The sequence below is a fragment of the Ceratotherium simum genome, chromosome 16, assembly GCF_057802395.1.
Source record: "Ceratotherium simum simum isolate JZ-2026a chromosome 16, ASM5780239v1, whole genome shotgun sequence".
In the NCBI taxonomy this organism is placed as follows: Eukaryota; Metazoa; Chordata; class Mammalia; order Perissodactyla; family Rhinocerotidae; genus Ceratotherium; species Ceratotherium simum.
In genome coordinates this window covers 25,267,423-25,281,501 of record NC_141915.1, presented here as the reverse complement: position 1 = coordinate 25,281,501, position 14,079 = coordinate 25,267,423, and the positions used below count along the sequence as shown (strand labels likewise).

General features: G+C 40.5%; 2 protein-coding genes across 7 annotated transcripts in view; one reads left to right on the top strand and one right to left on the bottom strand.

The window, feature by feature from the left end:
* The window catches only part of ACACA (acetyl-CoA carboxylase alpha), a 281,626-nt gene extending 277,411 nt beyond the window's left edge, over positions 1 to 4,215 (bottom strand). For 2 of the 4 annotated variants that reach the window (XM_087440846.1, XM_087440849.1), the window contains exons 1-2: positions 3,741 to 4,211; positions 1,778 to 1,832 (exon numbers count right to left, since the gene is read on the bottom strand). Coding sequence is in view for 1 of the 4 variants with exons in the window: in XM_087440845.1 (XP_087296971.1) it covers positions 1,744 to 1,775 (32 nt within the window). In the remaining 3 variants the exon portion in view is untranslated. Of the gene's footprint in view, positions 1 to 1,743; positions 1,833 to 3,740 lie in introns of all 4 variants that reach the window. The other 2 variants (XM_087440845.1, XM_087440847.1) reach the window with 2 other exon arrangements.
* A 41-nt stretch (positions 4,216 to 4,256) lies between these two features.
* The window catches only part of TADA2A (transcriptional adaptor 2A), a 46,986-nt gene continuing 37,163 nt past the window's right edge, over positions 4,257 to 14,079 (top strand). For 2 of the 3 annotated variants that reach the window (XM_087440855.1, XM_004434833.3), the window contains exons 1-2: positions 4,257 to 4,388; positions 6,836 to 6,961. In XM_087440855.1, coding sequence (XP_087296981.1) covers positions 6,937 to 6,961 — 25 coding nt within the window. In that variant the 5' untranslated portion in view covers positions 4,257 to 4,388; positions 6,836 to 6,936. Of the gene's footprint in view, positions 4,389 to 6,835; positions 6,962 to 14,079 lie in introns of those variants that run through there. The other variant, XM_087440856.1, reaches the window with a different exon arrangement.

Genomic DNA, 14,079 nt, shown 5'->3' with positions numbered 1-14,079 from the left:
CCAATCCTCAGCTGGCTGTGGGGGAGCCAGGGCTTCCGTGAAAGTGCCTTAGTGTGTGAACTCAAAGAGCTGAGAGCTAAGAGCTCAAACCCTTGAGGCTCAGGCCTTTCGGGGAGTGAAGCCGTCTCTACTGAGTGGGTCACAGGAAAACTCCTTGCCTTGAAAAGCCCCTGTAAATGGCAAAGGGCCCTGCTCCAGGACCTAAATCTCTGGCTAATTTACATTGACTGGGTATATCTCAGAATTTAAAGGGAAGGAAGCTGAAACCTAGAAGGCATAGCTGGACTTTCAGACTTTCTGTTTTTATCTATTTGTACACCAAACTACAAAGTGCCACCTCAGTTAACAGGAAAAATAAATATTAGATGAGATAAAGTTTATAAAGTCTTTCAGCATTCAAGACATGGTAAGTAACTAGAAATGGCAGAGAATCATTTCAATAGGGAGGAGGCTCAGAAACCGCACTTCTGATTCTAACCACAGCAGCTTAGTAGTTGAAGAGGAACTGTTGGGATATTTTGGACTCAGTCAATGGCAGCCACGTTACAGAGCCTGACAGTAGGATACAGTTTTCCTTGTTGGGTTTTCAGTTCAAAAGTCAACCTTCTCAGTTAGTTAAGAATGGAAGGGCTTCGGGCCTGCCCTGTGGCTTGGTGGTTAAGTGCGTGCGCTGCGATGCTGGCGGCCCGGGTTCGGATCCCAGATGCGCATTGAGGCACCACTTCTCTGTCCATCCTGAGGCCGAGTCCCACATACAGCAACTAGAAGGGTGTGCAGCTATGGCATACAACTATCTACTGGGGCTTTGGGGGCAAAAAATAAAATAAATAAAATCTTAAAAAAAAAAAAAAAAAGAATGGAAGGGCTTGGAGGATGTGCCATTAGTCTGTCCTGAAAGTCAGTCTTCAAAAATATTTGTCCAACCTGGACTGATCTTGGATATTATTAATGTAAATTTCTGTCTTAAAGAGGACAAAAGGTGTTTTTTCAGGTTCCTTCACAGACATGGTTAGTGAGGGGAGCAACAAGGCACTCAGTCATCTCTGTTATGACAGGTTAAACACAGGGTGCACCGGAAGCATATAATAGGGCTACTTAACCCAGACTTGGGAGGGTCAGGAGCAATGTTCCCGAGGAAGTGATGTCTAAGCTGAAGGGGAGGTACAGTGGCAAAGGAAGCTTGGAAATAACAGAGTGTATAAGTGGAAACAGAGATACTTCCGTCTGGCTGGAGAATGAAGTGTAAGACAGGGCAGTGATGATGAAGAAACAGGGAGATGCTAGACCCTGAAGGGCCTTCTACAAAGAGCGACCATGTAACTTATTGTACAAACTGAGACACTTCTGAGAGTGAAATAAGACAATATTACTAATTATATGGAGACAACAGGAGTAAAACAGAACTGTCCTGAGCAAACTGGGACTTATGGTCACCTGACTTGTAAGTCACGTTCAGGTGCTTAAACCTCCAGTGAGGGCCGGCTCCGTGGCTTAGCGGTTAAGTGCACGCGCTCTGATGCTGGCGGCCCGGGTTCGGATCCCGGGAGCGCCCCGAGGCACCACTTCTCCGTCCAACGTGAGGCCGAGTCCCACGTACAGCAACTAGAAGGATGTGAACCTATGACATACAGCTATCTACTGGGGCTTTGGGGGAAAAAACTGAATAAATAAAATCTTTAAAAAAAAAAAAAAAAAAAAAAAAACCTCCAGTGAAAGCATAGATCGGATATCTTCTCTTTTTACCTTATACATTTTGCCTGAGTGACTTCATCCATACCTTTGCCTTTACTTGTTCGTTTCACAAATATTCGTCCAGGATGAACTTCTGGGCACTGAGGTTACAAAGAAGAAAAGACAGTGTCTGTCCTCAAGCTTTGTCTAAAGAAGACACACATCCAAAGAAACAATTCTAATACAGTTATACAATTTTAGCCCTGGCCTCTCCTCTGAGCTCTCAACTCCCATATGCCATTTCCACTTGGGCTGCAAAACACAGATCCAAAACAGAACTTTTAATTTCTCCTCCAAAACTGTTCTTCCTTCAGCTGGTCCTTCACTTTCCCTTTAACTGGTCTTATAATTAATGCCACTATCTACTACATTGTTAAGGTGAAAACCCAGAAAAGCACTGGGTTATCCTTCTTCTCACTCCACATTTTAATTTCCCACATCTTTCTTAAGCACAATGACTAAATTGGGGCCTAGAATTCTGAGGGCCTAACATCAGTTGAAGAGGAAGGGTAATTTCCAGGTGCTTAAAGGCTACATTTTTAATGAATAGATTCCAGTATTATGTGAGGTTGTTTTTTCCACAATAGTACAACACTGATGACTCATATTCAGTTTGCTGACAATCGTGACGTCCAGATCTGGATATATGCCCTAGTCAGGCTTGAAAATTTTCAGTTTAGATGAGAAAGACATGAAGATATCCTAAGTGTTTGACCCTATTTCTTCTTTGTGGAGGTGAGAGTGGTTGTAAAGATGTATGTGAAACACCAATGTTAATAAACAATCTGTTGAACTGCTGTGTAAAAGGACAATTTATGCTTTAAAGGGCAATTTTAATGTTTCTACCATTTATTCTCTACACAGCTGCCAGAATGATCCTTTTAAAACAAATCTGATTACTCCTTTCCTCTCCACCCTTCCATGGTAGTCTATCACATCCCAATAAAATCCAAAGTCCACCCATGGCTTACCAGACGATACATGATCTGGCTTCTGCCTGTTTCCCAACTTATTTCTCTAATTTGCTGTGCTCTAGCCACACTGGTCTCCTTGCTACTTCTCCAACATGTCAAGCAAGTCTCTATCCCAGGGCCATTGCAATTGCTGTTTCTCTTCTAGAATAGTTTTCCTCTAGAAATCCACATAGCTGCCTCTCTCATTTAATGATTAGATTTCTGCTTATGTGCCATTAAGGGGCCTTCCTTGTCTACTCCATCTAAAAGAGCACCCCACATCACTCTTACCCCTTTATCCTGATTTATTTTTTTCCATAAAACCTGCCAGATTACTGGGCATTATCTCTTATTTAGTAATATATTATGTGTATTGCTTTATTGTCAATCTCCCCCACTATTATATGAGGCAGAGACTTTGTTTTGTTTACTGCTGAATTCCCAGCACCTAGAACAATGTCTGCTCATTAAATATTTGTTGAATGAATGAATAAACAGATTTTCAGGATATATCAAATGTAAAACTACTCCATATTTATTGACATGATGCATAGGAAAATTTCTGGAAGAGTGTATACCAAAATGTTAACTGTTTATTTAACATGGTGGGAGCTGGTTTTCACATTATTTTTGCTCATGCGAATTTTCTGATTTTTTCTTTAGAATGAACTTGTATTACTCATATACTAAAAAATGAATAAAGAGGCCACACAGGCAGAATGTGTAAATGAATTCTAAAAGACATTGGGCAAATTTATGCAAGACAGAATTCTAAACAGATGTAACAGCATAATGGTTAAGATAAACCACGGTTTGAATCACCTTCCTCAACACTTTCTGGCAGTATGATCCCAAATTATTTAAAAGCCAGAGTCTAAATATCTTCACTTGGAAAATGGGGATAATAATAGTGTCTACCTCATAAGGTTGTTTTTGAAGATTAAATGAGACCATGTATACAACCTCCTTTGAACAATGCCAGGCATGCAATAAATACTCGACAAATGGTAGCTATTATAATAATTAGTAGTAGTAATAAGAGATGTTGGGACATACCTAGCCCTCAAGATTGACATCAGAGTGGCCCACCACATCATCTCATCATTGCGCCTCAATCTGGGCCTCTGAAGCCCAAAGAGGGGATGGTTCTTTCCAAAGAAGGTAATTGCGACGTTCCAGGAGCATCTGAATAAAACGTACCCTGTTTACCCTTAAACCATTCAGTCAGTCTGGTTAATCCATGGGCAGCACTGCAAGACCTGGACTGGAGAGGCGGCCACTGCTCGCCGTCCTTGGGCCCAGTCCCTCAGCCTCAATTTCCTTTGCTGCAACAGGGGTGGGGGGTGGGAATGTTAAAAACACAAAAGCAGGACAGTACCGGCCCGCTCCATCTCACCGCCCTCTGGAGGGGATCAAACGGCACCACGCACCGGCAAACGTCTGGCGACCGGCAACGCGCCTCACGGGAAAACTGATAACTGGTCGGACTCAAGGGTTATGCCAGCTGCTCAGCCCCATCCTCCCAGGCCTCTGCGGGAGGACAGCGACGGGCACGCGGCGAGGGCCCGGACAGGGGCCGAGGGGGCGGTGGCAGGCGCGCGGCACGCGGCGCGCTCGCGCCTGCGCCGCTCGGGAGCGAGCACGCAGCCCCAGGGGCGCGCGCGGCTGGCGGCTCCACGGCGCGGAGGAGGGGGACGCGGCGAGGTGAGGCACGAGGCACTGTAGGGCGGGCGGTGGCGGGTGCGAGCCCCTTTAGGGGGACGAGGGGGAGGCGGGGACCGCGAGGTGCGGCGCGGGAGGGGCGCTGCGGGTTCCGGTGGCCGGAGAGACGCGGGGGGTGTGCAGGCGGCAGGCGCCAGCCACGCCGGCTGTGGGGGAGGGCGGTGCGGGACTCCGCATGACCTCTTGGGCCCCGCCCCGCGGCGAGCCTGGTGCGTCCCGCCCTCTGGGCGGCCCCGCACGAGCCCAGCCTCGGTATTCCTGTCTCTGCAATGGGGCGCGTAACTGCGCTGGTAACTGCCACGGTGTGTCCTGCCCCTGACCCATGTTTCCCATTGAGTTTTCAAGTAGGCCTTCCAAAGTAGATATTTCAGCTCCGTTTCAGAGCTGAGGCTGTCTGAGGCTCAGGTAAAATGGCTTGGCCGAGAATATACAGCTAATAAGGAACGCAGTGAGGATTTGAACCTTGTCTGCAAAACTCCAAAGCCTGCACCTGTCCTCTGCACCACACTGAGTGCTGTTCTTCACAGTACCTTCCTTCCTCCTCCCACTAACTTCTTTGAATGTGGCAAATGTTAATTTGGAGCTAGCACCCGTTCTTTCATGGATGTTAGTGTCAGAAATGGCTCAGGAGAAGAAATGAGAGGAAAACAGAAGGTTCTGCTCATTGCAATATTGTGCTTATGACATGGAGTGTTTACCAGACTGTGTCTACATCCTTTACTTGAAATTTCTATTAACCTGTTGAAACAGCACTGCTGTTCCCTACCTGTAAGACGTTGTGCAAGTATCATTCTTTCAGAACATCCTTTCCTTCTTTGAAAAAGCAGCATGCCTCAGAAGGTTGTGAGGATTCAAAGAGATAATCCACATAGAGTGGTACCACAGTATGCGGCATGTGAGAAAATTTCAATAAATGTTGGCCATTATTTTATTATACTGAGCGCATAATACCCCTTGCTAAACTCATTTTTCTTCAAAGACTAACTTTTCCTGGGACTAGAGCAGAGGGAGAACCATCCCACTCCAGCCTACCCCCAAAAAAGACCAGTTCATTGACAGCCGTGTTATTTGAGTGTTGCGTACGCTTAGTGATGAATTATTCCGCAAGCTAAAAATATCAGATGAAAGAAGTCACTCCAGGAGAACTAAAGATGAATTAAACTTTTATAGGACTAACATTTGCCCATCACGTTTGTGTTTATTGAGTTCTTCCTCTGTGCTTGGTACTTTAAGGCATACAAATTTGTACTGGATGTAGTCCCTGCTTTCATTTAGTCTAAAAATGGGGGAAATTCAGAATTTCAGCATTCAGAAATAATCCTCAGAAAGTAGAATGTGAAAAATGCCAGAAAAGAGATAAGATAAAAAGCTATGGGAGTACAGAAGAAGGAAGGATGTTTTCTTGGCTTAGTGTGAAATATGATTTCATTTCTGCCTTCAAGAAGATCTTTGTAGGGGCCGGCCCGGTGGCGCAAGCGGTTAAGTGTGCGTGCTCTGCTGCAGCCGCCCGGGGTTTGCGGGCCGGATCCCGGGCACGCACCAACGCACCGCTTGTTGAGCCATGCTGCGGTGCCGTCCCATATAAAGTAGAGGAAGATGGGCATGGATGTTAGTCCAGGGCCAGTCTTCCTCAGCAAAAAAAGAGGAGGATTGGCAGATGTTAGCTCAGGGCTGATCTTCCTCACAAAACAACAAAAAAAAGATCATTGTACATTGTACATACCTATTAAATTTTGTTCAGAGAGTAAATTAGTGAACAAATGTATGTCATAACAGATAGAATTCCTTGGTTTCTAGTAACAGAAACTCATTCATGTTGAAGTATTATTGGAAAGAGAAATGAGGGGAAAAAACTAAACAGTTGAGCCACCCTTGGAGATGAGGATCTGAACAGCCAGAACTCATGGACCAAATTCTTTGACTAGTGAATGACTGAGCTTCAACTGCCTTGTGTCCTTATATGTCTTACTCAGGATTCAGATTTCTGTAAGAAGAGATCTGGTTGCTTTAGCTGCTCTGGGGGCAGGGGATGGAGTATTATGATTGGCAACCCCGCCAGAACCATATGAAATGTGGGAAAGTCAGTTTCTCAAAGGAAAGAGGGGTAAGCGAAGTGATGCTGGGCAGAGAATACCAATAGTTGTTTATTGGAGGTACGTAGCCTTTATAGAGGGCTTACTATGGGCCAGGCACTATGGTATATTATTTATGTGGATTTTGATATTTAATTGTCACAACAACTCCAGGAGGTAGATGCTATTATATCATACCCATTTTACAGAGGAGGAAACGGGCTTATAGATATAGAATGATTTGCTTAGCATTATAAAGCTAGGATGTGGTAGAATTGAGTATGTTGCCTTATCTTCTCTTTATCTTGTCCCTTTGAATTATTTCCTGATCCATGTGCCACTTTTGTTTGTTCATAGGGGTCATCAAGCTTTGGTGTATGTGTTGGCCATTTCTGAAATTTCCTTGAAGGAGCGCTGCATTGAGGAAGATCAAAGCAGCAGTTTTTGCCAATTAGGGCATGGACCGTTTGGGTTCCTTTAGCAGTAAGTACTGTGGGAACAAGTCCCAGGTGAATATTAATAGCAAACTGAAAGGGAAGCTGATCAGAGAAGAAAAATAAGCACTTTGAAGTTCAAGCTCTGTGAATCTGATCCTAAAGGATTAAAAGTATCAAATCAAAATAAAATCAACCGATACTTATTGATTGCCCGCTGAACACATGACACAAACATATCACCCTAGGTCTTATAAGAAAACTAAGCTCAGATGGACCAGGCGTAGTATGATTAACCTTCAGTTAGACTTAAAAAAGCAGTTGGATTTCTCATTAGAACCAATAACATATTTCAGATGCCTTGATAGGAAAGAGTCAGTGGTAGAATAAAGGAAATGCCACCCCGCCTTTTTAGATGGAACTTGGGTTCTAAGAGTAAACCACAGTGTAATAATAATGCAGAGAATTATGGTGTGTGTGTGAAATAAATTCAGGCAGCCACAACTATGGAGAAAACAATATACTGCTTTTTCTGAATTCTGAAGGTAAGACATAGAAATAGAAATCCATTTTTAGATGTTAGTAGTGTCCCAATGAGAAAAATCAGAAAGACACTTTTGGGGTGTCGTTTCCTCTTGAGCAATTTCTTAAAGGGGCTTTAATTTACTCTTTCATCACACTCCCTCTATAAATTTGGGACAGAATGGAGGCTTCAAACGTATCTAGTTCAAATCTCTCATTTTACACATGGAGAAAGAACCTAAATGAATTGTCCCAATGCTGAGAGTGTAAACATATATTTATGTATGTATATATTTATATTTATTCATTTATATATATGTTTATAGATAGACACACCCCATGTTTTTTTTTCAGTCATTTGAGGGTATGTCATGACATATATCTTGGCCCTTTACCTGTGGGTACTTTAGTGTTTATTTCCTAAGAATAGGAATATTCTATTATATAACCTCAGAAAGTTATCAACTTTAGTTAAATTTAACATTGATGAAATACTTTTATCTAACCTACCATCTGTATTCCAGTTTTGTCAGCTGACTCAGTAATGTCCTTTGTGGTGTTCTTTTCTTTCCAGTACAGGCTACTGTCAGGGGTCAGGTGTTAGATTAAGTTGCTATTTCTCTTTAGTCTCCTTTAAACTGAAACATCTCAACAGCCTTTGTCTTTAGTGACATTGACACTTGTGAAGAATACAGGCCCTTTCCTCCCTCTTTTTTAAAATAGAGGTTTCTCATTTTGAGTTTGTCTGGTCTTACTCTACCCCTTATTGGTGATGTTAATTTTGAAAACCCGGTCAAGGTGTCTGTTTGGGTTCTCCACTGTATGATTTCTATTTTTTCCCTTGCATGTAATAAGCAGCCCATAGAGAGACACTTTCAGGCCATAAAATATCCTGCTCCTCATCAAAATTTCTTTCTAGATTTAGCATCCATTGATGATTTTTGCCTGATCTAATCTTTACTGTAATGGTTGCAAAATAATGATCTTCCACCCCAAATCCAGCACTCAATTCACATTTACTAGTTAGCACTTAACATTCTACTATAATTGAGACCTCCTGTCTCCCTTGCTTATATGCTAATTTATTTATTATATGAATTCCTATTTTTTCTCTGGTTTATACTTATCATACTTAATTATTTTTGTTCTCTGGTTGTCCCAATTTGACCACTGTGAGTCCCTTCAAGCATCCTTGTGACATAGCCCCCATGATTTTTTTGAACATCTCCTTACATTTTGGCATGCTACGTATTCCGTGTGCATCTTGTACCTCCTCTGCCCCAGCCCGGGAATCAGCCATTTCTCTGAGGAGCCTTGGTTCCTTTTAGAGAGAAATGATGTTAGAGACCAAGATCTGGTTATTGCTCATTGCTGCTAGATTGTCTTTGCATCTTGGCTCTTTTGGCCCACAGAGCTAGGAAATATATGTGCATATATGCTGTATACATACATATCAAGAAAAGTACATATTCACATATACATGCGTATAGCCGTACATATACTTTTTTAGAAACCATGCGTTCATAGTGATACTTCCAATTCATCTTCATAGGCTTTTTTTGTTTTGTTTTCCCCCAAAAAAGCCTTGTTTTGTTTTGTATGTCCTTTCCTCAGTGAGAACCTGGCACCCAACAACATCAGCACATTTACTTATTTGCTCCGTCATCCAAAATTTCAGAATTGGTTTGCACATAGCACTACATAAAACAGACCTACTTCAACAAGTTCAGGATTTGTTTGCAATTCTCCCCTGTGTCACCCAAGACTGAAGATATACTGTTAAATATTCATAAGTTACTTGGATTTCTTCTTTTTTGTTTTCCTTCTTCAGTGTGGTTATAGTATTCTTTTGAAATACTGTTGGGTTTATCTATTCATTCTGCTTTCAGCTTTCCCTTCCCATATTTACTGATTTAATTTTTTTATATTGTAGAACATAAATATGCTTCCAAAAGTCAAAACTATACAAAAAGATAAATTTGGAGAATTGTCACTCCTTTCTGTATCTCTTCTACTCCATTCTGTGTCCCTTCCCCCAACCCTTTGCAGGTGTCCAACTTGATTGTTTTCTAGTTTACCTGTCCTTTATTTCTTTTTTGCAAAGATAAGCAGCATATATATGGGTTTTTTTATTTTCCTTAATTTCTTACAGGAAAGACAGCATACTATGTATGCTCTTTTGCACTTTGGTTTTTTTCACTTAATAGTATCTCCTGGAAATATTATATTAGTTTATAGAGATTTTCTCATTCTTTTTTAATATTTTCATAGTACTCCATTGTGTGGGTATACCATAGTTTGTTCAACTGCTCTCCAATGCTTGGGCGTCTAAGTAGTATTTTACAATTACAAATAATGTTCTAATGCATTCCCGTCAGCAATATATGAGAATACCTATTTCCCCACGGCCTTACTAAGAAAGTGTATTATTAAGCTTCTGAATTTTAGCCAGTCTAATGGGTGAGAAGTTATATCGCAGTATAAATTTCTCTTATTATGAGGAAGTTGAATGTCTTTTCATGTGTTTAAGGGCTATTATTATATCGTTTTTTTTCTAATTATCTCTTCATGTCTTGTGCAGTAGTATTTTTGGTCTGTTTTTTCCTCTTAATTTTAAAAGTTCTTTGTATATTAGAGACTTTAACCCTTTGCAATATGTTTGCAAATATTTTCTTCTACTTTATTTGCTTTTTTACTTTGCTTATGGTGCTTTTTGCCAAAAGGGTTTTTTGTTTGTTTTGTTTATGCAGTCAAATTTATTAGCCTTTTTTTTTTTTTTTTTTTTTTGGTGAGGAAGATTAGCCCTGAGCTAACATCTGATGCCAATCCTCCTCTTTTTGCTGAGAAAGATTGGCCCTGGGCTAACATCTGTGCCCATCTTCCTCTACTTTATATGGGATGCCACCACAGCATCCCATATAAAGTAGAGGCTTGACAAGCGATGCGTCGGTCCGCGCCTGGGATCCGAACCTGCGAACCCCCCGGCCCACTGAAGCAGAGCGCACGAACTTAACCGCTACGCCACCGGGCCTGCCCCCTGTTAGCCTTTTATTGTCTCTGGATTTTGAATGATGGTATAAAAGCCTTTCTCTATTCCTAAGTTATGGAAAAGTTCTGGAATACCTTTGTGAAGGACACTTTAGCTATATGTATCAAAAACTCTCTATACACTCAACAGTTCTAATTCTAGGAAAATACATATCCGGAGGAACAAAATGTGAAATGTTATATATACAAGACTGTTGATCTCAGCATTCTTTTTTTTTTTTTTCATTTTAGTGTTTCTAGTAATGACTTTTTTTATTGAGGTCATAATAGTTTACAACATTGTGAAATTTCAGTTGTACATTATTATTTGTCAGTCACCATATAAATGTGCCCCTTTACCCCTTGTGCACACCTCCAACCCCCTTCCCCTCTGCTAACCACCAAACTGTTCTCTTTGACTGTGTGTTAGTTTATCTTCCACATATGAGTGAAATCATACGGTGTTTGTCTTTCTCTGTCTGGCTTATTTCGCGTAACATAATACCCTCAAGGTCCATCCGTGTTGCAAATGGAAGGGTTTTGTCTTTTTTTATGGCTGAGTAGTAGTCCATTGAATATATATACCACATCTTCTTTATCTAATCCTCAGTCGATGGGCACTTGGGTTGCTTCCACTTCTTGGCTATAGTGAATAATGCTGCAGTGAACGTAGGGGTGCATAAGTCTCTTTGAATTGTTGATTTCAAGTTCTTTGGATAAATACCCAGTAGTGGGATAGCTGGGTCATATGGTATTTCTATTTTTAATTTTCAGAGAAATCTCCATACTGTTTTCCATAGTGGCTGCACCAGTTTGCATTCCCACCAGCAGTGTATGAGGGTTCCCTTTTCTCCACAATCTTTCCAACATTTGTTGCTACAAGGCAACATTTGTTGCCTTGCTAATTATAGCCATTCTAACGGGTGTAAGGTGATATCTTAGTGTAGTTTTGATTTGCATTTCCCTGATGATTAGTGATGTTGAACATCTTTTCATGTGCCTTTTGGCCATCTGTATATCTTCTTTGGAAAAATGTCTGTTATATCCTCTGCCCATTTTTTGATCGGGTTGTTTGGTTTTTGGTGTTCAGTTGTGTGAGTTCTTTATATATTTTAGAGATAAACCCCTTGTTAGATATATGATTTGCAAATGTTTTCTCCCAGGTGGTGGGTTAAGATTGTTGATCTCAGCATTCTTTATAATAGTGAAAAATTAGAAACAACATAAATGCCCACCAGTAGGGAACTGGTTAGATTAGTTGTTCTCAACTTTCTGAGACCTAGTGATTTCTTTTTATAATATTTTTAAAGCCCCTTTTACTGTTTGGCAATGAAATACATAGATAATATGATTTCAAAAAAATAAAAGTAATAATGCCCTAACTATAATACAAAGGATAAATAAAAGAGAAGTAATTTATAATGAAATAATGCAATTTATAATAAAATATGTATCTTCATATGTTTAGACGTGATTACAGTAGAAGACATCATGACTTAAGTAGTCAGATGCTTGGACCCATATGTTGAATCACTGTGCATCTTACAACTACAAATGCACAATGATTCATGTGTGTTGTATTGGTGACTCAGAAATTCCACAGCCTTGAACGATTCTTGGTAAAGTTCCAAACAAAACAAGATAAAACCCTCTAGAAGTACATGCCATTGCCTTCCTGGAAAATTCAATATATATTAAAACTATCAAAAAACATCTTGTTTTATATGTAATATGCAATTAGGTTCTGGGTCATGTAACTACGAACAGGTTTTTCACTTACTTGGGTGTCTGGTGGGATGTTTGAAAGTTGTGCTGGATGCAGGCCAATTCTTTGTTGTATAAGAATGTGTTGAGCATTGCAGGATAGCTGGCATCCCTGGTCCCTGCCTGCTAAATGCCAATGATGCTCCCTAGTCATTGTGGCAACAAAAAAAATCTCCGATTCCCAAAATGCCTTCCTAAGGGGCTTTTTGAAAACCATTAGGTCAGATAATTGATATAATGGAGTATTATTCATCCATTAAAAAGAATGAGGAAGATCTATGTATACTGTCATGTATATTGTCAAGTGAAAAAAACAGGCTACAAAACATCGTTTATAGTATCTCACTTTTGTTAAAATATATACACACATATAGAAGAAAGGCTGGAAATCAAAATGTTAATAGAGTGTGACTTATACTTTCTGCTTTTATTGTCTAAAATTTTTAAAACTATAAATTGGATTATTCTTCCAAAATAATTACTTCTTCTTGACATAAGGGTTTAAAAGCTCTTTATTTTGGTCAGTGACTGATTTTTTTTCTGAGGAAAGGAAAACAAGCTTATATCATTAAAATAAAAGGATGTGAGGAAGAAGGTAATTTGGTAAAAATTGGCATCTAGCACTTAATATAAAACAATTTTTGTTCTTCCATGTCAAAATTTAAAATGGGACAAGGGGGGTAGTTGCTATTCCATATATTTATTTTGAAGCTATTGCTAGAAAGATTATATTTCTTTCCCTGTCATTCTCCTCCAGGTCTTCATTTAGAAACAAATGAAAAGAATAATCACCACTTGAAGGAGGGAAAGGTGCCTTGAAGAGTATTTCTTGGACTTTAGGAAGGAAAATGCTATTACAGAAAGTGAGAAATCCTGCCCCAGGCTAAACAGATTAAGTCCCTTCATCTACCTTCAAAGCCTGTGTTTTCTTAGACTCCTGCTGTTGATCACAGAGACCAGCTCTGCTAGGTTGCCATGACTCAAGAGAGGCAGAGTTTGGGGCAACTGGGGACACACATATCTGCATTTTTATGACTTTAGAGAGTTTGGATTGTACCCCTTGCCTTAATATTTCAGAGACAATACTGTCATTGGAACTGGAGAAGGTCTGCTATGTTCTTTGCTTACCGTGGGAGAAAGGGAGGGAGCTTTCCTGGGTTTAAATCCCAACTTAAATATAAAGTAGGGGCCGGCCCTGTGGCTTAAGTGGTTAAGTGCGCGCACTCCGTTACTGGCGGCCCGGGTTCGGATCACGGGTGCACACCGACGCACCGCTTGTCAGGCCATGCTGAGGCGGCGTCCCACATACAGCAACTAGAAGGATGTGCAACTATGACATACAACTATCTACTGGGGCTTTGGGGAGAAAAAGGAGGAGGATTGGCAATAGATGTTAGCTCAGAGCCGGTTTTCCTCGGCAGAAAGAGGAGGATTAGCATGGATGTTAGCTCAGGGCTGATCTTCCTCACAAAAAAATAAATTAAAAAAAAAAAATAAAGATAAAGTAGTATATCCTAAGACATCTATTTAAAGGAGTTTTTTCCCCCAAACTTTTTATTATGACAATTTTCAAACTTACAGAAAAGTTGAAAGAACTGTACAGTGATAACTTGTTGCCCACTACCTAGATTCAGCAATCATTAACATTTTGTCAGATTTGCTTAATCTGTAAATATATATGTATTGTATAGGTATGTGACATTTTTTTCCCCTGGAAAAATAAGTTGTGGGTATTATGAAACTTTCAGTTAAAAATTGTGTTTATAAATTTCTCTGCAGGGGCCATATCTACTTAAAGCTGTTTGAAACAGTAGATACACTGTAGGAAGGAACAAAGCTGCCCTGAAAGAAAAA